The following is a 22,784-nucleotide window of genomic DNA, read 5'->3' as shown; positions in this document are numbered from 1 at the left end:
TTCAGACAAAAGCCCGCTCCGGACAGCTCGTATTCAAATTAGGGGCGTTTTGGCGAGTGAGACCCGACTCATTCCAGGTATTGCCTGGTAGTGGAAACAGCCCTAATGGAAAAGTCTGAGGGAGCCTACAGCTGAAATACTTGATTTTGTGTGTAAGACACCAGTAGCCTGGTCAGCTGACAGACACTCAGAAGAGTCAAATGTGAAAATATCAGCTCCAACCACCGCAATATTAATCAAGTACTTTTGGAATCAAATCTGTTTGCTACACAAGTCAATTTCATCTATTGCTGCTTTTCAATCAATAGTTAAAAAGGAGCAAATTTAACATCAGACATCAAGGTAAACAATTTTATGAAAATTCATTTCAATTTCAAACCTTTTTTTTTCTGAAGTTATTTGATCTTTTTGCAACTTTTAATTAAACTTAAAACAATGGGTTACAACCAAGCCACTATCAGTATGTGTGTGTAAATTAAGAAACATTTACATTTATTTCACACTTCATAACAACAGAATGTTCAATTTTTTTTTGAACAAAGAAAGTGATTTTATCTTTTTATCATTTATATCTAAAGTTGCTCTGGGACTTTAGATTTAAAGTCTAAAGTCAGTTTTCACAAAGCAACTAAAGTCTAAAAACTTGCAGGTCAGGTTAACTTACAGGGGATTTCCACCGGACGCGTTACAGCAGCAGCACGTCTCCACAGCGTTTTTGCTGCGTCTGTCAATTCACACCGGGCGCGTTACAGCAGCAGCACGTCAGCTTAGCGAGCCGGCCGTATACACACGAGATAACGAGATCACGCAATAATCCTGACCATACGGGAGACCGCAAGATCCCGTGATGAACTTTAAACTCTATTTATACAGTCTATGGATAAACTGTGTGTATAAAATAAACAACAACAACAAAAACCAACTCACTTTGCTTCTCTGAGGTGAAAGATATGTTGATCTGACCATCTATCCTTATAAAAACAATATGTTATGTCATAAATGATTGTATGATGTTCCACTTCAACAATCAGTCTCTTGTCGTCCGTGTCGCCGATCCTCTGAGACCCTTTGATTGATTGATTGCTGATCTGGTGCCCCGGTCATAACATAATGTTGATGTGAAGTAGTTTTAGGCTGCATGAACTGCGTATTGTGTTTTATTTTGAAAGGGGCGGAAGTGTTTTACGCTGATTCTGAGTCGGACTTCCTGTCTGGTGCGATCTGCTCTGTTGAGATTCACGCGATTTGGCAGCGTCTCGCGGAGAAATAGAAGTCCTACCTAATGCTCGCGTAAAGACGCTGACGTGACGCTGCTGTAACGTTACGCTACGCGCCCGGTGGAAATGCTCTCATTGATTAGAGTGTTACCTATTTGCAACGGCATACGCAACGCTGACGTGGCGCTGCAGTAACGCGCCCGGTGGAAATCAGGCTTTAGAGTAGCTTGAGAAGTCCACGAGAGGGCTAATGGACATGGAGGACATGACCACTCATGGCTACTCTTATGCCAAGTCAATGCCAAGAACAAATAGATAAAATCAGATAAAATATAATAGTTGTGTTAAAATCACTTTCAGGACAATTTCAAAATGGGAAGCAGGCAAATGCTTTGTTTTATATTCGCAACAAGTGGATTCAATATTGTCCATGCTGTTTCATGATCATAATACTAACATTGCTCGCTGATTGGTTTGACACCTCATTTACTCTGGTAAAAATAGAGAAGAGAGAATAGGAGTGCTGTGTTCATGTATGTCCTGAACATGATTGACCAGGCTTGGCCACGTGGCCTCACCCGCCATCAACTCTCTGGGAGTAAAAGCTGTTCAGTCCAGTACAGGTGGTTCATGAACTGAGAAAGCAGCAGTGTGCTGATGAAACCGCAGCAGCCATCAATCATACTGGGTTCTGGCTTTAACATCATATCTTCACCCCATCATATTACCAAGAACATTATCTTCATTTTGAAAATTAGCGACACAGTTATGTTTTTCATTAGTGCCATCTCTTCCCCTGGACAAACAAACCCTGGCACCAAAGTGCTTTTGCTTTCAAGTAAATGTTAAACTTTAATGCATCATTTTCTCATTAATTCTCTTCATGAATTACAAATGCAACAAACTGAAGCTTGGGGAAAATACAAATACATCTGAGCTGAGCGGTGTTCCATTAAGATGGATTAAGGAAAAGCCTGGCTTATTATGACAAGCCTCGCTAATTTAAGTGAGATGCGTTCCATTAAAGTGTTTTATGTGACTCCGCGCTGACTAACTACTACTAGCCTGCCCCGGGGCAGACTAACAGACAAGCTTACTTTAGCTGTGTGTCAAATAATTCCAGACGGGCGGTAACAATATCCCAAAAGAAAGTTCTGCCATGTTTCTTCTTGCGCACTTTTGTCATGTCCTTTGTTTTTTTATGTTACAGTCTGGTTTAGGCGTTTCTTCTCACAGTGTGATGAGGCATGAATTAACACACCTATTTCAGTCAATCTGTTGTTTAATTCATGCAACTTTTTCCAAATCTAGTTTTTGGTTTTCAGTTGCCATAAGCATATGATGCTTGCAGATCGGGCCGGCATCCTGCAAAAGAAAACGTGTCAAAGAGTAGCTGATACTGTAGTTGCCATTTATTATTTAATTTCTCAGTTTCATCATTCCCTGCTGCTTTAGTTGTTCCTGCTGTGTCCTGCAGCAAGGTGCATGGTTATACACAATCTGAAAAATTAAGATACAGCCCAAACATTACTACGTTTTCACTTGTCCAAGTCCTTTTTTAGCTGTTCAGATTCCTACTGTTGAGATGTAACAGAATAATTAACATAAGACAGGGTTACTTTGCCAAGTTAGGCCAATTTACAGTAAATTCATTTTAGTTGTGGGTTCTCCCAACTGAGCCTACAGCATCATTATGAACATACAGCTGTTATTATCCAGCCTGCTGATAATATAACCACTCTTATTGTATCTAGCGATCTAATTGTTAATTTATTAACAGCTACAAATATCACAATGAGTAGGACTGAATTACTCGTGCATTTTATCAGTCTGCATTTTTTGCCATGCCATGTCCCTGGCTCTGTTAAAGGAGCAGTATTGTCTGTTATTGTGACCGTCACTTTATATTCTTCATAAAGCTCCTTCAGCGCTGCTTCTCACCATTTTTTGCGACATCTTATTGGCTGTTCCAAGATCGATTAATACGGGCGGCTTATAGACTCCGCGCTGGCGCACAATGCCGGCTTGTATAGCCTGGGTTGAGTTAGCATTGACTAAACATGCTGAGCTGTGTTAGTGGAACGGCTTTAGCCTCAAGTGAAAGTTGGTGTTAATTCTAACCAGGCTTTTTCAATGAAGCTGCAGTTTATTTAGCCACGTTGATGGAACGGGGTCATCCCTGTGTTCACCAGGATCTACATTCCCCTTTTTTAGAAAAAAGGTCCCCGTTTTTCCCAAAAAGGGTCCTATGTTCCCCTGTAGCAATACATAACAGGGAGCATAGTTCCCCACTGTTTCAGGGTTAGGGTTAGGGTTAGCTCGAGACCTGCAGGTTTGCCACCCCTGACCTAATCTTTCCTCGTCTAGGCCTATTGCATATGTGTGTCAAACAGCAAATAGGCCTACATAGGCCTTTTTGCCATGGAATTTGGCAGTAATGGTGGAAAAATTAACAGACCGGTGAACATAGGACCCCTTTTTTTATGTTCCTCAATCTCATACAAAGAGGGGAACATAGGACCCGGGGAACATAGACACGCTCCAGATGGAACCCCCCTGGGATGTGAGATAAGCATGGTACTGGCCATGCTCTGCTTGTCCTCTGGTCATCTAACATGACTGTGTCAAATATTTAATGACTACAATGAATCTTTTGAGTCCCATTAACATGTCATTACGTGACTGATAAGGTTGATGATTGTTGAAGAAATGGCTCTCAACAGATAATTCATCAAATCATGTGGAAGGTAGTGAGAGCAGAGAGGAAGTAAAACAATGGAAAACCTTAGAGCTGCATCAGTGGCTGCTTATTCAGGTGCAACACAACGTGTTGCCTTTCACAATGTGTTCTCTTGAAATAGACTGATTGATCCAAATGATATACTGTAATATGGTTGGGCATATGATGGATGTCCACAGTGAAACATCACAATGTACAATAATATCAACTGTGCAAGTCATCCAAATCAAATCATAGGGGTATAAAACCGCAACAGGAGCTACATCCACTATTACGGATAAAAAGGATTTCTGTCATATTATTAATTATGGTGTTCTTTCGTCAAAAAGAGTCTTCTTCAATACAATATGATGATAATTGTATAAATAATGGTCCCATTTACCAGAAAATAGACAGTAAAGAAGCTTAGGATTTAGGGTGTGGCTACCTTGTGATTGACAGGTCGCTAACATGGCAAGACAAGCAAAACAATGCTTATCCACGGCACTGTGTACAGCTGAATAGCCATGAACTTGTTTGTCATGTTTTCATCTCAGAACTGTGACCCTTTCACCGCATGTTTCATTTCATTAAAGTTTATTTGAACATTTTGTTCATGTGAAAATGTCTCGTTCAGCGTTCGGTTGTACTAAAAGACACTCCAAGGAGTCAGCTGTTTAGTTTTTCCTGTAATTAACGTACATTTTGTTGAAGCGTTAACAACTTATTTTTAAATGCACCCATTCTTGCACCACCGCTGTCAAAATATGGTCTCTCCCGGTTTAAAAAAACAAAGATGGGGACCGACGTAAAGTAAGATGGCGACAGCTGTAACGCTTAACTTGATGCATCCAACGGGCAGTCCACAAACCAATGGTTGACGTCACGGTCTATGGTTACACTCAAAAATCAATCTGTGCACCATTAATAAATAATAATTGCTACGTTTGAAGCACACAATGAATGAGGGCTGGCTCAATGGTTGATGACTGTCAGCCATCAATGATGGACGATGGCATCATCCAGCTGCCAAACCCTTGACTGGACAACATGTCAGTGATATTTGTCTTTCATTCATTACAAATAGTTTGGAGGGAATATCTAACTTTATACAACTGTGATTTTTAGTTGGTCATGTTCAGTACATTCCTTTCATTGGTAACACTTTACAATAACCATCATTTATAAATGGTAAACAGATAGTTTATTAATGTTTAATCATAATTTATACACGTATATAGGCCATTTATGTTTTTATTTATGTTTAACTAACTAAGTCATTTATAAATGGCTAATAGATGGTATATTAAAGGAATAGTTCGGAATTTCGGACATAGGACCTCATTTCCAATTTAGCCGGTGTGATATAGGTTGGTGGAGACCGTTTTCAGCACATTTTATGCAGTCCTTATAGTTGCACAAGTCACTGTTGCTAAACTGGTGTTGAGCTAGCGCACGTCAATAGTAACATCCAGCCTGTCACTAAAAACAGCTTTACCTGCTCCGCAGAACACCCGAGACAAATGCATTATAACGTCGGACTATCGATGTACATGTCTGTGTTGATAGAATAATTTTAGAAATTAAACCAACCTTGCATAGCATTGGAATAGCTTATACTTTGTTCCCTGTTGTTGCTTAGGCTACGGCAGCGGCGGAGTGATATTATCTCCAGGCTAGTGAGGCTACAGTGGAAGACGGTTTCTGTTTCGCTGACAATCATTTTTATTTAGAGTTTATTTAGGTGCTGTCATAGCGGAGACTTCAGCAAGGTCTCCGCCGGTGTCCTAGCCAAGTCCAAGCCAGCTGCTAGAAGCCATAGTTGGTTCCTTTCTGGTTCTTGAGATGGAAATACTACTGTCTTATAGCTACTAGCTGTCACGACTGGAGGGCTCTTCTGGTTTCGTTTTGACGCACTACTACTAACCCACAAAGTAAAATTCCGCTGCTGCTGAGAAACTAGTCCCTCAAAATGTTTTAACATTGAAAATGCAAGGTTGGTTTAATTTCTAAAATTATTCTATCAACACAGACATGTACATCGATAGTCCGACGTTATAATGCATTTGTCTCGGGTGTTCTGCGGAGCAGGTAAAGCTGTTTTTAGTGACAGGCTGGATGTTACTATTGACGTGCGCTAGCTCAACACCAGTTTAGCAACAGTGACTTGTGCAACTATAAGGACTGCATAAAATGTGCTGAAAACGGTCTCCACCGACCTATATCACACCAGCTAAGTTGGAAATGAGGTCCTATGTCCAAAATTCCGAACTATTCCTTTAATGTAAGTTAATAGTTACTTTACCATTAACAAACAATTAAATTATAATTAATAGTTTATTAATAGTTTTAGTTGCATTCAATATAACATTTTAACACCATATTAAGTAGGTTAATGCTTTTGAAATGATTCATATACTTTTAAGAAATTGGTTGAAAACATTTAAATCAGCATCAATGTATAGCACTTTGTAAATGGTTAATAATTGGCCTATAAACCATCTATAAACATTACTTAGATGGTTATTTTAAAGTGTTACCCTTTCATTATGTTGTTAAGCAATCTGTCATCTACATAATTAGTAGGTGCTTTTCATCATTTCCTGGAATTACTTTAAAACATTTTACTGCTTCACAGAGTCACAATTAGCTACTGTGCTGCTAGTGGAGTTACAAGGGGCTGTAACAGTAGGTATACAGGAAGTATTACTGCAGTATTACCAGTGGTATAATAGTGGTGCTAGGGTTCATTTAATACTAGAATTAATTTAATTCATTAAAAACTTTATTACAACTGTATTTCCTCAATTTAAAGCCGGGCCCCTATTAATGACCCTATTAATGAATGTAAAAACATTTTTTAGTAAATAAAAGCCGGCCTCTTTTATAAGCCGGGTGTCTTACTGGTGTTATGTCAAAGTCTGTTCCCCCGTCGATATGTGTCCCCCTTACCTTAACCTGCACCAACCTGACCCCTGACCCCAACCAGTCCTCCTTTAAGTTGTTAACATGAACCAAAGTTTACCTTAACCCCAAACAGTTATCTCTACAAGGCCTAACCTGAAACTTAAATCCTAACTCCAACCGCGGAGGTGATGCTACGGAGAACACCATTCATTTGATGGTAACAGATTTCAACACAACACCTGTATTTTGAAGTTTGGCCACACGAGTTAGTACTGTAGGTAAAATATGGTTGTTTCTCCCGCTGTCCTAGTCATTCTCTGTAAAGTTAAGCCGTTTACGCACGTTCTTCTGGGCTTTTTAGTAGTTTAGACATTTTAAATCCTGCTTAAAATGAACATTCAGCATGATGTTCATTGCTTGTTTACATCCCAGTACTTCCAATATGGCTGACATCCGGGTAACTGGCTACAATGCGCTGTGTAAAACACTCTAAAAAGTGCCGGTCAAAGCTGCTCTGATTTTCTTTTTTTAATAAAAGCCTCCTTCAAATAATAGCCTTTGAGGAAAAACGTTATTTTAGTATTTTCATAATTCCGTTGCCGTTGACTGGCGACCACGTTTGCCGGATCTCACCCCTATGGACTACTTTTTCTGGGGATGTGCAAAAGATTTGTTGTGTTGTTGCCATGACTCAGTTCATACAAAAGGCTTGCCAGGAAATTGATGCTGAAAAGACCTTTGTGCCAGAGCCTTTCCAAATATGGAAATTAACTAACTGGGAAACAAAGACACACAAAGGTTTGTATTTCTATACTTGTGAGGACCTCCAACATTTCCCATTTATTCCCTAATTCTAATGTAACCCTAGTTTTAATTTAATCTTTGACCTGAACCTAAGCCTTAACCCTAAAAGTAACTGTAAATAGAAAAAAACGAGGACTGGCAAATTGTCCTCATTCTGGAGGATTTTTTGCAATCATTCTATCCTTGTGAGGACATAAACTCCTCAAAGGTATAATAATACATGTTTAAACACACACACACACACACACACACACACACACACAAAACACACACTGAATCCATAGCTTTTAGCAGATCAGTTACTTTACTTCTTTAATTCCTGTTTTTACAGTATTTGTTTTTTTGGTGTCCACACTCGACTAGTGGAGTGTGTGATTGCCAGGAGCAAACAGTTGAGGGATTAATATGTTTATTATTGATTTGTTTACAAAAATCAATAAAATATGTTTTGTTTTTCAAAACTGTATACCTACTTTGGCCACCCCTGTATATTTGTTTCTACTGAAATTGATTTTTTCTTTCAGTGCCTTTTTAAGTTGTTTTCCTAAGTGGCAGACACAAAGATCCTCCTTCAGCTATTTGATTGTGAAGTGCAACAATACAAGTTGATATTTATAGTTACATTTGAAATATTCAAACCGGCTCTACATGATGAGAGTTCAGGCTGATCTGCATCTAAATAAGTCGCTGTTACTGCAGTGAATATCTCACCTGTAAGCTCAGTATATCGATATGTACATAACTGTAATGTCTAATCCTCTTTCTCTATGCTTTTACCCAGAAACCTGTCCTGGAGATCCTCTAGAGCAGGGTGTCACACTCAGTTTAGTTCAGGGGCCACATTCAGCCCAATTCAGGCCCCGTTTACACGAGGACGCTTGCGGTAAAAACGACAAAATATTTTATCAAAAGTGCCTTTCGTTTAGACGGTGACGGTGTTTTTGGGTCTTAAAAACGCAAAAATCTGAAACTGTAATCCGCTCCGCCGTAGCTTGTCCGTCTACACTGCCAAGACACAAAACTCTGCTCAGATCTGCTCACGTCACGTACGCTTTTACGTCACATACATGTGCCAGTACAGGGAAATAAACAAACATGCTCTGCAAAAAAGCCAACATGTATTTTTTGGCCTAAGGGTGCTTTCACACCTGAAAGTCCGGACCAAGGTCCGTGTTCTGTTACGTTGTATACATTTGGTCCGGTTGGCTTCAGTTTCACACTGCAAAAAGAAGAACGGACTTTACAAGACAATTCTACTGGACACGTCATCTCCCTGTGTACTTCCGCGGCTCATTTTGTTTTGGTTACGCTGCGTTGTTAGGCCGGCCGGCATCTGACGTCAGTGTTACTTCCTTAACTTGCTTACACAAAATGAATCCAGCGAGACACTCCGTTTGAGTCCTTTTCCCATGCGTTATTTCAGTCTTGTGGCAGTGAAGGTTTCTGCTGCTGTCCTCAGCTCCATTGTGCACACAATTAAATGTTTGTCCTTGGTCTTGTGTTACCTTGCCGCTAATTAGTGATTGTGCTCACCTGCTGAGGCGCAACGCACACGCCGTAACGCGCATGCAGTTGCACGGCCGCTGTCACACACACGCAGCTGCACCTCCAGGCAGATAGCCGCAACAAATACTTTTGCTGGTCTTTTGCTACCAGCAGCACCAGCTTAATGAGCAATACGTGAGAGTGCTTGGTATTCGCAAGTACCATAATTCGAGAGCAGAAGAAGAAAATAACTTCCTGTCATTGATACGAAGGTCCGAACTATAAAAAAAAAAGTTGTTTTCACACTGCAAAAGGTGCGGACCTTGGTTCGTTTGGTCCGGACCGAGACCACCTCTTTTGGTCGGACCAAACTTTGGTCCTTTGGTCCGGACCGTGGTCCGCGGCACCTTTCACACCTGGAATTTAGGTTCGGATCAAACTGAAAAGTCCGAAAGTCCGGACCAAACGAGATAGGTGTGAAAGCGCCCTAAAACAGTGATTTAAGTTGGTAAAACTTGGAAATATAAATTACTGACATTTAGGACAATAATGTAAGTTAGCACACCAAAGGGAGCCTGTTGTATGCTCAGAAACAAGTTTGTGAGTTGTTGTTACTTATATCTTTAAGTTGGGGTTCACAACAAGGCACAATAGTTCTGCTAACTCTTATTTCTTTGTTGTGAAATGTGGGAAAGCGGTGAAATTCAGTCATTAGCGAAAGCTAGCGGCCTACTGAGCGGCAAACTGATGCTAGCGGCGCTGCTTGTTACAGCTACAAGAGTAGCCATTAGCGTATCAATGCTAACTCAACATTGTGGTCACAACATTAGCTGACATTTCATAGCAGCGTTACACTCGTGCCAATTCAGCACATTGCAAGTTAGCAGAAGTAAGGATTAAAAGTTGTTACAATGTAAAATTATAAATTAGTACAATTTACAGTTGAGTTGACAAAAATCTGAATCCAGAGTTGAGCAAACTCAAAAACAAAACTTAAAATATTTAGTTTATCTGTCCAACTTTTGCGTCTTCTGTTCAGACCATCATCATGTAAACGTAGCCTAAATCTCAAGCGGAGCGGACCAGAAAACCATTATATAATGGCGTATAAATCCAAATATTATGTCTATGTATAACGTGTGTAATAATATGTTGCAACATTTAGTCAGTCTACTCACTGTTACTACAGGTGCATTTTAATTTACAGATACAAGTGGCTTTACAAAACTGTTAAGAAAATGAAGTGCAATTAAGTTGTTTCGGTTTTTCAACATTCAGTCAGATATATCATGTGCATTACAATTTACAGATGTATTATAGACCTGAACAACAATATGCTGCTTGTTAATGATTCACACAATTTAATTTTCTATATATTTCCACTCGTGCAGTAAGGCTGGCATTCCCAAAAACACCTCCTAAAATTACTGAGGCAGCTGGTTAAGTTCTCTCCTGCCTTACAAATCAAAGGTTTTGGCTGAACCATAACTGAAGGGTTGCATCCTATGGACAATATTTTTCACAATGTTCTGTTTCTTGAAATACGATCACAATATGTCTGGAAAGACTTTATGCTCTCATAACATCCTACAGCCACTAGTTTTCCTTTTTGCTCTGTAAATTGTCTATTTATTCTTGTAAGTCCAAAGAAACTTATCAGCACGATGGCTTGATTTGACCACCTGATTTCCGTGTAATCACACCATGGGTAATGTCTCTGTCAGCAAGAAGGCTGTCATGAGATGATTCAGACCTCTGGCTCAAAAGAAATTAACAGTTTGGACAACCACTTCTATGATGTGATCCATATCGCTGACGTGATCCCACACTGCTTCCTGGTGCCCAAAAAAAGTAGAAGTCCAAAAACGATTCCCTCAATTTACAGCCCTTACTTCATGACTCTGAATTGTCACTGTTTTTTTCTTAATGACGACATGCCATCTGTAGCCCAAGCCCAATCTACCACAAACCTGTCCAGTGATCAAACGAGGAACAGAGAAACTCCTCGGTGACAGTAAAAGTCTCATCAACACCGTAAATATGGCCGGTTGAGCTATGTCTGTAATGTCTGGCCCCGAATATTATATTCATTGACCTCTGAAAGGTGCAGTTCGCACATGAAACACACTGGTTTCCCATTTACCTCTGTAAGGAAATATATACTAGGAGGAACAGGAGAAGCACTGCCAGAGCCCTGCAAAATGACCTCCAGCAGGCCACAAATGTGTCTGCTCTAACGGTCAGAAACAGACTCCATGAGGGTGGTATGAGGGCCGACGTCCACAGGTGGGGGTTGTGCTTACAGCCCAACACCGTGCAGGACGTTTGGCATTTGCCAGAGAACACCAAGATTGGCGAATTGGCCACTGGCGCCCTGTGCTCTTCACAGATGAAAGCCGGTTCACACTGAGCACATGTGACAGACGTGACAGAGTCTGGAGACGCCGTAGAGAACGTTCTGCTGCCTGCAACATCCTCCAGGATGACCGGTTTGGCAGTGGGTCAGTCATGGTATGGGGTGGCATTTCTTTGGGGGGCCGCACAGCCCTCCATGTACTCACCAGAGGTAGCCTGACTGCCATTAGGTACCCAGATGAGATCCTCAGACCCATTGTGAGACCAGATGCTGGTGCGGTTGGCCCTGGGTTACTCCTAATGCAAGACAATGCTAGACCTCATGTGGCTGGAGTGTGTCAGCAGTTCCTGCAAGACGAAGGCATTGGTGCTATGGGCCGACCCACCCGTTCCCCACACCTGAATCCAATTGAGCACATGTGGGACATCATGTCTCGCTCCATCCACCAACGCCACGTTGCACCACAGACTATCCAGGAGTTGGCGGATGCTTTAGTCCAGGTCTGGTAGGAGATCCCTCAGGAGACCATCCGCCACCTTAGGGTTAGGTCTATTTGCCATGGAATTTGGCAAATGGTGGAAAAAGTAACAGACCGGGGAACATAGGACCCTTTTTGGGAAAGAGGGGAACATAGACACACTCCCGTTATTCCTATTAGGACAGTGCCCCCCAAGCTGACAAATGGGAATAGTGCATTTCTTTAAAAAACTGAAATCATTGACTTCTCTGTCATTTTCACACTTTAGAAAGTCATCCAGTGGGCTGGATTAGACGCTTTGGCAGGCACTTATTCTCCACAGGCTCAAGAGCCACGTCATTATGTCTGGAAATGTCTTGGCAACATAATAACAACAACAACAGACTACAAATGTTCTTTACAAACGTTGCTCCTGGCTTTTCGAGCCTACATTGGCATCCAAACACGACAATGTACCACACATCTGTTCTGCTCAACTTGAATACTATGGACGGTGATCATGTGACTTGGTGGAGGAAGATGACAGGTGTTTTAAGTTATGGAAAAAAATGATTAGCCATTTTCCATGGTTTTCTTGTTAATGATTCTGGTTATATCCATCTCACCCCAAATAAGTTTATTAAAAGGATTATGTATGAAAAAAGTTGACAAAGAGGAAAACAAATGACATTTTCACTATAATTTTAGTTAGTTTTGTAACCACAAAATACAGTTTCATTTAGTTATTGTTTTGTTTTTTTAACTAAGTTTTTATTTTTATTTCAGTTAACAAAAATGTTTTTTTAATTCTAGTTTTTGTTATTTCGTTAGTTTTCGTTTACTATAATAACCTTGGTTGGCACAAAAACAAACCTATCTCAACTCAAACACCAGACTGGACCCAATTCTAGGATAAGCTGCTGTTTACAATATTACCCAAGGGAACCGTCTTGTTGCCTTTTCTGTTCACTTTATACATGCTGTGCTGTCATCTGCAGAAATTCTCGTACAACTCTGTAGTTGGCTGTATTAAAAGCTAGCTGAGTAGTGCAGAGGGAACCACCTACTCCTGAACATGACTGCTGCTGATTGCATTAGCATTCTGGGTGGTGGATAGGTAGAAGTATCTTGGATTTCACCTTGACAACAGACTAGACTTGAGATTTTCACAGATTCTTTAATGGATGTGACGTTTTGTTTTTTGTTTTTTTTACCAGAATGTTGCTGCAAGTACAACCTTTTTAGTTGCGGGGCAGGTGGCATCAAAGATGGTAGCCAAAACAAACTGATAAAAAAAAAGGTTGGCTCTGTTCAGGGAACCATCTTGGAGCTGTAAGAGTTTGCTCTTAGAACCTTTAACAATCACTGAGTGCAGAAAAATTTGTCACACTTAGTTAGGCAGAACATATTCAAACTTTCACAACTTATGTTATAGTATTTTCTTCCGTGGCAGGTGGACATTTGACAGATTCCCTGTAAGTTGCACAAACTGTTAAGTGAAAACATGTTTTTTGCAACATATCAGAATGGCAGATATTCTACTGCAACCATCATAAATGTTTTTTAAATTGCACACAGAAGAGCAGGATATCCCCATTTAGCAATATAATTCAAGGTTATTATAGTTAACGAAAACTAAAGAAATAACGAAAACTAGAATAGAAAAAACATTTTCGTTAACTAAATAAAAATAAAAACAAGAGTTAAAAAAAAACGCAACAATAACTAACTGAAACTGTATTTTGTGGTTACAAAACTAACTAAAATTATCGTGAAAATGTCCTTCGTTTTTGTCTTTGTCAACTATTTCATACGTAAACCTTTTTGGTTGATATGAAATCTATTTCATCTATCTGGTTTTATGACTAAATAAACTTATTGGGGCTGAGATGGATCAGACAAAGGAAATAAAGGCAACATTTATTGTGACTTTTCTGAATCTCGCACCCAACAAATACCCCATTACAAAAAAACTAAAACTAACACTAAAACTAAGAAAAACTAAACTAAAACTAAGCATTTTCCGAAAAATAAAAACCAATTAAAACTAGCAAACACACTCTAAAAACTAATTAAAACGAACTAAATTTGAAAACAAAAAATGACAACGAAATTAAAACTAAAACTAATGAAAAATCCAAAACTATTATAACCTTGATACCATGTGTCATACAGTCCATGGAGCTGACTGACTGCTCTCTGCTTCAGCAGCAAAGCTAACAAGACTCCACCAGACTTGGAGAAATGAGTTTTAATTATTCACAGGCTTGCTTTATTGAGCAGAACTGGAGCAGGTAGAAGAGCTGTGGAAGGTAGATTAAGGCCCCGTTCACACTAGGACGCTCGCGGGTAAAAACGACAAAATATTTTATCGGAAGTGCCTTTCGTTTAGACGGTGACAGCGTTTTGGGGGCTTGAAGACGCAAAAATCTGAAACCACCCTCCAAAGTGGAAAAGTTAAATACGCTCCTCCGTAGCGTGTCCGTCTACACTGACAAGACGCAAAACTCTGCTCAGATCTGCTCACGTCACGTACGTGTTAACGTCACATACATGCTCCAGTACAGGAAAATAAACAAACGTGGGATTATTTCCATGCGTCGGACCTTCAAGCTGCTCTGGCAGCTCTAATAAACTTACAGGAGTCTTTCCACCAAATGTACAGGATATGTACAGATAGTATTAGTGAACAGAGAAGGATCTGTAATTACCTCTATCACATTTTGGATGCAGCAATTTGTCGGAGGTGAGCCAGACGGCTGTGAGACCTGGGAGATCTAGTGGATGGTGGAGAACTTCTGCATGCCCAAAGATGCTCTTATCGCTTTAAGTGATGCCGCCTGGCATGCATACAATCGAATTTCACACACTTTTGCGTCACCGTATGCACGCAGATTTCGTCCCGAAAATGCTCGTCTAAACGAGGAATAAAAAGTGAAGACGCGACGCCACTTTTGTGTCTTCTGTTCAGACCGTCCTCGTGTGAACGGGGCCTAAAACTCTCCACCCACCTGTACTGTAGAATACAAAAATGTATGTTTTTATGCTCTGATATTATATCAAGCTCTCATCAGCTGTACATAACCACAAGGATGTAGTAAGGGTGGGCAACATGGTCCTAAAAGATTATCACAATATTTCAGGGTATGTTTTGCGATAACGACATTCTTGAGGATATTACAAAGTACTGAAAAATACATAGAAAATATGATTTTTTTTAGTCTGTAAAATAAATCTGTTTCAACAAAATAAAAATAAATAATAAATCTAAAATGTAGTGTAAAGTGCAAATCTCAACAATTGCCAAATACAAAATATTTGCCCTTCGCCCTTGAGTATTAGCAAAAAATAAAATTAACCATCCCCTCCAATCACTGGATGAACGCTCTACCGAGCCACAGCCGCCCTGTGGCCCGTTTCTTTGTCATTAGAGGCTTTGTAATTGATTAATCGAAATTAATTGCATTTTAATCGCATATAAATATTTGACCTGAGAACAGTGAGAAGTAATTTTTTTCACATGGATTTTTGGTATACCATTGAAGAATGACTGAATACATAAGCTTAAGCAACAAAAATATTGTATATTTTTGTTCAAGTCCAACAGACCAGTGCGATTTTTGTCAATAAAGTGTTGCAATGGCACATTTAGACGCTAGCTGCTATACGTTTTGCATTGAGGTGATACTTGAGGCTCGATGTGCTGCGGTGATATGCAAATTCCTTGTTATAGCTTGCACACAACCATGCTCTTATCGACGCTTCCATCCGTTGGTTTTTTGTAACTAAATGTCCCATCATCCACGGGGCCAACCAAAGCGTCTCATCAGCTTCTTCCTTCATGTTCACTGTGGTTTGTTGTTGTCTGAACTCATTAATGCTAGTTGGTGCTCCAGTATAATCGGTCTGCCTGAAACTCATCCAGTGAGAAACGTTCCGCGGTGCAAAAATAAGTGATTAAAATGCGTCAATTTTTTAACGCGTTAATTTTTGTGTAATTAATGAATCTTAATTAACGTGTTAAATTCCCGGTCCTATTAAAAATATAGTGGCAGCTGCAACTTATGAAAAGAATCAACAGAGCATCTCTGACTGTAATATCCACTGCAAAACAACACAAAGACAAAGGGTCCTTGTCAAAGAGAAACAACAGCACATTTTATCACATTTGAGTTACAGTGACAGATAAACCTTGACACAGATACAGACCAGCAGAGCAGCCTAATACGCTGAGCTATGCATGTAAACTCCAGCTGCTTCTCCCCTTCTACCACCACTAGGAGACACTGTGGATCTGTTTCACTTCAACCCTCCCTCCAACACTCACTCACCAGCACCGAGCTGCTGCCGGAGGATGGCTGCGTTCCCTGGCAGCGGTGAAGCTGACGACTTGGCCACTGAGGTGGTGGTGGAGGAGATGGACGGGAGGAGGCCAGGCTGTGCCTGCTGTGGCACCTGGTGCTTCCCCTGCCCTAACCTCTGACCTGCTGTCAGCCCCTGGCTGGGCTCTGAGGTGGCCCTCCCTGCTCCACCCCCTCCGAGCACTGCATTGGTATTCCTCAGAGGCCAACGGTTCTGGATGTGCGACACAGCTTCCTCGGCAACCATGCTGTCACCCAGTGTGACGTGCAGCATCGCGTGAACCGTAAATTCCTGAGTCTCGTCAGCCCACAGGTCAGACACGCGGCACTCATACACCCCCTCATCTTCCTTTTTCACCTTGGACAGGCTGAGGCGGTGGGAGATGGCATTGCCCTGAACACGTACAGTCTGCAACCGAGGCAAAGAAGAAGGAAACACTGAAACTTGAACGACATCTAGTTTAAGCATGCATTAATTATCATCTTAATAAGGGCCTGTAGAACCTGATAATGTAATAAATTCCCGATAATGTAATAAACTCCCGATAATGTAATAACCCCGATAATGTAATAAAAATCTGCACTTGAGTCCATTGAAAATGTAATAAAACCTGATATTGCAATAACTTCCCGATAATGTAATAAAGTGCATTTCCCAATAATGTAATAAAGTATAACACCAAGCACCTTTAGATTTCAAGAAGCTGTTGCATGCATTCGTGTGTCATGGATACCTCGTTTGTGAAAAACGGATGAACGGGTCAAAAGTTAATAAACATTCAACTTTGACCTGTTGGTGGCGCTAGAGCTCTTGAGCTAGAGTTGCCTACATAGTATCACCACTTGAACCCAAGTAATGGGTGGTCTGCTGTTAAATTATTACAATATTGGGGAATTATTACATTATCAGGACTTGCGAAATGAAGGCTAACCTGATAATGTAATAACCTCCCATTAATGTTATACTTTATTACATTATTGGGAAATGCACTTTATTACATTATCGGGAAGTTATTACATTATCAGGTTTTATTACATTTTCAATGGACTCAAGTGCAGATTTTTATTACATTATCGGGAATTTATTACATTATCAGGTTCTACAGGGTCACTTCATGATTTATAAGTAGAGGTGTCAAAATGCAGGCTTCAACAAAAGCAGCAACTCATGACACTATATTAGCTTCTGAGCAGACCTGCACATTAGTTATTACACGGCCTCTATTATCCCTAAAAAACACCAACATATTACCAAATCTCAAGCTGCCACAGTGTGTTTAACAGCGAAAACATTTTAGAGGTTTTAGAACTTGAGATTTATAATGTCCCAAGAAACTGGGACAGTGGAAGACTGAAGTCTTGGGGAATAATATATATTAGGGCAGGGCGATATATCGATATAAAAGATATATCAATATACTTTTAAATGTGTAATGAAATTAGAACATATCGCATATATTGATATAGTTTAAAAAATATATTTATGACTTTGACTGATCATTTGCTCTCACTTTGAGATAAAAATATCAGGATATATATCGTATATTGATGTTCAGCCTAAACATATCGGGACATGATTTTTGATCCATATCGCCCAGACCTAATATAGATTAATTTATATATTGATTTACATGACAAATGGGTATAAAAATGCAGAAAATGTATCTCTTGAACTTAAGTTTTGATACCCCAAGATCCAACTTATATTAACCAGTAATGATTAAAAAATATTTTCCATTAAAAGAACACATATAAGAACCCTTCTGGTTCACCAAACAAGCAATTAGTCAAGTAAACCACTAAGAGGCTTCATGGATAGACACAAAACACAATTGAGCCTCAAGAGAGGAGCAGGTTACAATTTTGCACTCATACTGCACTCCTCAATGCCAGTTAGGTGTTTTTTTGTTGTTGCTATGTGATGTTCTGACAAACAATATGAGCATCAATATCAAATGTGAAGTAGTTGAAAAATAAGTCAAATGAAATCTTCATTCTGTACAGTTAGTAAAATGGACACTTACACTTATTTTTGTGGCTTCCCTTGGAATGGCCTGGGAAAAAAAAAGAAATCATGAATCACATGTCTATAACAGGTTTACCTATTAAAAGAACATCAGCTGTTATGTTACAAGAAGATGCATATTACTGTGACAAAAGATGATTTCATTTGGTGGAGAGGGCAATTGGCATGAGCACAGCTGGTTGTGTATGTTTCTCAAAGACCCCATTGATAACCTCTCTCTCTCTCTCTCTCTCTCTCTCTCTCTCGTGCGCTTTTCCTCTGCACTTTTTTTTACCCGCGCTGCATGTTTTAATGTGCTTAAACCGAAGAGGAAATGCAGCAGATGTGATTGTCCCTGACTCCTCAGATGACTTAAAAAGACTGATTTGTCATGCTGATAGCATAAGTAATTCCCACAGCATCCTGCCATAATATCCTATCATGCCAGTTTTATGCAGCAGGCCTAAGAGAAATGTAATGGTGTTGATAACCAACAAGTGACCTTTCAGCAGTCAGAGCGACATCGTTGTCATCCTGAGTAATGACCAGAATTAATGGCTGACAAAAGCATTTAAACACTGGTGATTCTTGTTTTAGAAATGTAGAGAAGTGTCTTGCAGTCTGGCACTAGAAAAAATGACCTACATAGTAAAAGGGAAAGTTGAGGATTTTTTATAAGATATGGAGGAATTTCCTTATTTTCATGAATGACATGAATATACAAATGCCTGGGAACAGATAAGCACTGGTATTGTTACCAATACCCCTGCAAAATGGCTTGAATCTTGTACCAGAGCTACTATGGTTATGAATTAATTGGGAGAGAGAAATAGGATGGTGACCACATTTTATAACTCTGCCTTAAACTGTCTATTTAATTTAATTATTATTATTTAATTTATTTATTTATTTTGATTATGTATACTTTTATTATTATTGTTTTGTATCATTATTATTTTATTATTTATTTTTATTTATTTTCCCCCCATTTTTATTTATTATTTTCATTTATTTATTATGATTTTTATTTATTTTCATTGTATTATTATTATTATTATTTTATTTATTTATTTTATTTTATTATTAACTCAAGTATTTGTTTTCCTCCGAGAGGACTGTTGTGAGTGGGAGGGAAGGGGTTTTATGACTGTCTGTTGTTGTGTATTACTTTTTGAAAAAACTCAAATAAAGTCTTGAAAAAAAAAGAATTGTAGAGAAGGGAAAGATCTAAAGATAAAAGAAACTGCCTCCATTAGATTTACATATATTTGCAGCCTGTAGATTTCCAAATATAGGCAGCACAAATGCATATAATCATGTTTGGATCACTGGCCGATTCACATGGTAAGAGTGCAATGGACATCTATACATATTATCAGATTTTAAACTGTTGGTTAAGAGAATGTGCTTCAAAGTTCTGGTGTGCTCATACAGTATTTGGCCAAATAACACGTGCAGGTCATTGAGGACTGATGTGAAAAAAAACCCTCATTTGGGTCTGAGTTCTGTATAACTAACTGGTGGTGCTTGTGTTGTCGGCAGTGTTGAAGTTACTGTTGTGAATTAATTCGGAGCTGTATTAAAATATCAGACATGCGTCACATATGGTTTGACAAACACACAGAAATCTGACCAACAGTCACAGTCTCTTTACAGGAAACTCCTGCTTGATTAAGATATGAGCAGCTCTGATTTAGGAAATCCCACTGCACCATTTGGAACAATAACAGGAAAGCAAGAGACCTGACACACGAAAATTAGGTATGTAGTAACAGAAATAGGAAAACTGCACAGTTGCTGTTTGAACCAAGGACCTGCTTTGTATATCTTGAATATTGTATCTGTTTTGTGATACTTGTCAATAAATCCCGCACGGGCTGTCTTTTTAGAAACTCTTGTTGTCATTTTCCTCCACATTACCTTGGCTCTGTTGGCTGGTGCACTGATCTGCAGCTCATGAGGAAGTTCTTGAGGCACATCCTCCTTCAGGTACCACCACTGGATCTCCAAAGACATGGGTGCTGAGCTGACAGCCTTGAAAGCACAGGGCATTTCCACATCCTCTCCTTCCCCCACACTTACATCTTTAGGGACTTCAGTAAATGCAGCTTTGGTATATGAAGGGTAATAGAGAGAAGCACAGATTAATAAATGGGATGGTAATGTGAAACTGTGATTGAAACACCTTTTATCACCCTAAAATAATAGGAGTCCATTCCCCTGCTATCATACAGGCTCCCACTGCTCTAAGCTCTGTGTCGTCCCCATTAATTGTGATTCATAGACTGAAATGGTTTTATTAAAGCACCTGTGACCTGCAATCTGCTTCAGGCTTTGTTTGATCAAATAATGGAGGGAATTCGTCATCGTTTTCATGATGTTGTGATGTGGGCGCAACTGGGTCATTCTGTTTCCTTTTCATGTTTAACTATTTTAATGTTACAATGCTCCAATTATTCAAGAACTTGTACAGGTTTAGATTCAACACTGGTACATGTTTATTGCTGCAGGTAGCTGGTAGTCTATCTATTTCAACTGTATGGAGTTTTGGGCTATTTTGTCTATTTTGAATCCTTTTCATCCTGTGTGTATACACCACTTAAAAATGTTTAAATGTTGGTCTATTATTTTTTTCAGCACAACCTCACCTATATGACCTAATAATACGTTTTTCGTCCTGACTTACTGGATCAACGGTTTGAACCCAAAAGAAACAAAGAAAATACAACATAAAATGTGATTTTGAATCAGATTTTTTTTTTTTTTTTTTTTTACTTCAAAAACACCATCATGCTCAATGAAGAATTTTAGATGTTGCAAATGTGAACAAAGGTTGCAAATATAACATATAAGATGGTTCCATCCAGTTCTATCATTTTATACTAAATATATTTGACCTTGTCTTCAGTTTTACGTGGTATATCTTCATCAAACTGAAACTGGCCTCATGGAGTTTACAGCCAGAACTTTAGAGGTAAATTTACAGTAGGGCTTTGATTTCATGTCCGGATGTGATGAAGAAGTCATGCTTTGGCGCTTTTGGAGACTCCAGAGGGTTAAACTACAGCTCTTTACAAGCCACAAAAGATGTATTTCATTCCCCATTTGCTTCCTCTCCAGGGGTCACTTACCATTTGCACAAACCACAAAGGGCGAATTGAGAATGAAGTAATAAAGGATACTGTAAAGTCCCGTTTTATCCATGTCACAGAAATGCTCGTCACACTCAGCAGGGACATTAGACGGTCATTTGACCTGGATGTGTTGATTCCTGTTAACTCAGTAACTCCAAATATGGGCAGAGAAGGAGAGCAATCCGCTGCATCAGCCAGCCAACATGTACAATCCGAAGGTGAGCTCCAACATAATTAAAACCACATTTCAACGAGAAAACCAGAAGAATTGGAATAATTCAGCAGCAAATCAAACAAGTATTTAATCCCTTAGTGAAAGCGGTAACTCCTTATTCCCCCACGGAGCGTCGTCTGTGAGAAAGAGCCCAAGTTCCCGGTCAGAAACCTGCTCCTCATCATTACCCCACTTCCCTGGAGGAGGAAAGCTCTCCGGGCTCCGCTCCAACACCATCACATAACCGATCCTCTGTGTGAGAGAGAGAGCCCTGCAACATCCGCAGAGGAGACACGGAGGACAACTTCTCCCTCTAACTCACACACGGGGATGATCGCAGGGAAGAGCCACACGTGTGTCCTTCTACCCGTGTCCGTGGGTCCCCTCTCCTCTGTCTGCCAGCTCTCACCGACCTGGAGCCTCTAACCCAACGGTCTGTGTGTGCGACGCGACCGAGCGACGAGGTCTCTGGGCGCCCTCCCCCTCTGCTCTCTCTCTCTCTCTCTCTCTCTCTCTCTCTCTCTCTGTCTCTCTCTCTCTCATCTCCCCTCTCTCTCTCTCCCCCATCTCTCTCTCTCTTTCCCTCTCCCCCATCTCTCTCTCTCTCTCCTTCCCCCATCTCTCATCTCTCTCTCTCTCTTTCCCTCTCTCATCTCTCTCTTTCTCTCATCTCCCCCTCTCTCTCTTTCCCTCTCCCTATTTCTCTCTCCCCATCTCTCTCTCTCTTTCCCTCTCCCCCATCTCTCTCTCTCTCCCTCCCCCATCTCTCATCTCTCTCTCTCTTTCCCTCTCCCCATCATTCTCTCTCTCTCCCTCCTTCCCCCATCTCTCTCTCTTTCCCTCTCCCCATCTCTCTCTCTCTCCTTCCCCCATCTCTATCTCCCCCATCTCTCTCTCTCTCCCTCCCCATCTCTCTTTCTCTCATCTCCCCTTCTCATCTCTATCCCTCTCCTTTCTCTCATCTCCCCCTCTCTCATCTCTCTCTCTCTTTCTCTAATCAGTGTTCAGTGCCTTGTCTTTTTTCTGTCACTGCTATTGGCTTCCAAAATATTGAACTGTGTTTTTTTCCTTTCATTTTTAAAAACACGCCCACACACTCTCTGTGAGTGACTTACTGTCTCAGGG

At 40.1% G+C, this 22,784-nt stretch overlaps 1 protein-coding gene across 1 annotated transcript in view; it reads right to left on the bottom strand.

Moving 5' to 3' along the window:
• vstm2b (V-set and transmembrane domain containing 2B) overlaps positions 1-22,041 on the bottom strand; it is a 31,368-nt gene extending 9,327 nt beyond the window's left edge. The window contains exons 1-4 of the mRNA XM_059351387.1: positions 21,443-22,041; positions 20,232-20,419; positions 18,331-18,360; positions 16,277-16,715 (exon numbers count right to left, since the gene is read on the bottom strand). Of these exons, the coding sequence (XP_059207370.1) occupies positions 16,277-16,715; positions 18,331-18,360; positions 20,232-20,419; positions 21,443-21,515 (730 nt within the window). The 5' untranslated portion in view covers positions 21,516-22,041. The remainder of the gene's footprint in view (positions 1-16,276; positions 16,716-18,330; positions 18,361-20,231; positions 20,420-21,442) is intronic.
• Positions 22,042-22,784: the final 743 nt, after the last annotated feature.

This window comes from Centropristis striata, chromosome 2 (assembly GCF_030273125.1).
Source record: "Centropristis striata isolate RG_2023a ecotype Rhode Island chromosome 2, C.striata_1.0, whole genome shotgun sequence".
In the NCBI taxonomy this organism is placed as follows: Eukaryota; Metazoa; Chordata; class Actinopteri; order Perciformes; family Serranidae; genus Centropristis; species Centropristis striata.
Note: the sequence above shows the minus strand (reverse complement) of the source record. Positions and strands in the feature narration are given on the sequence as shown.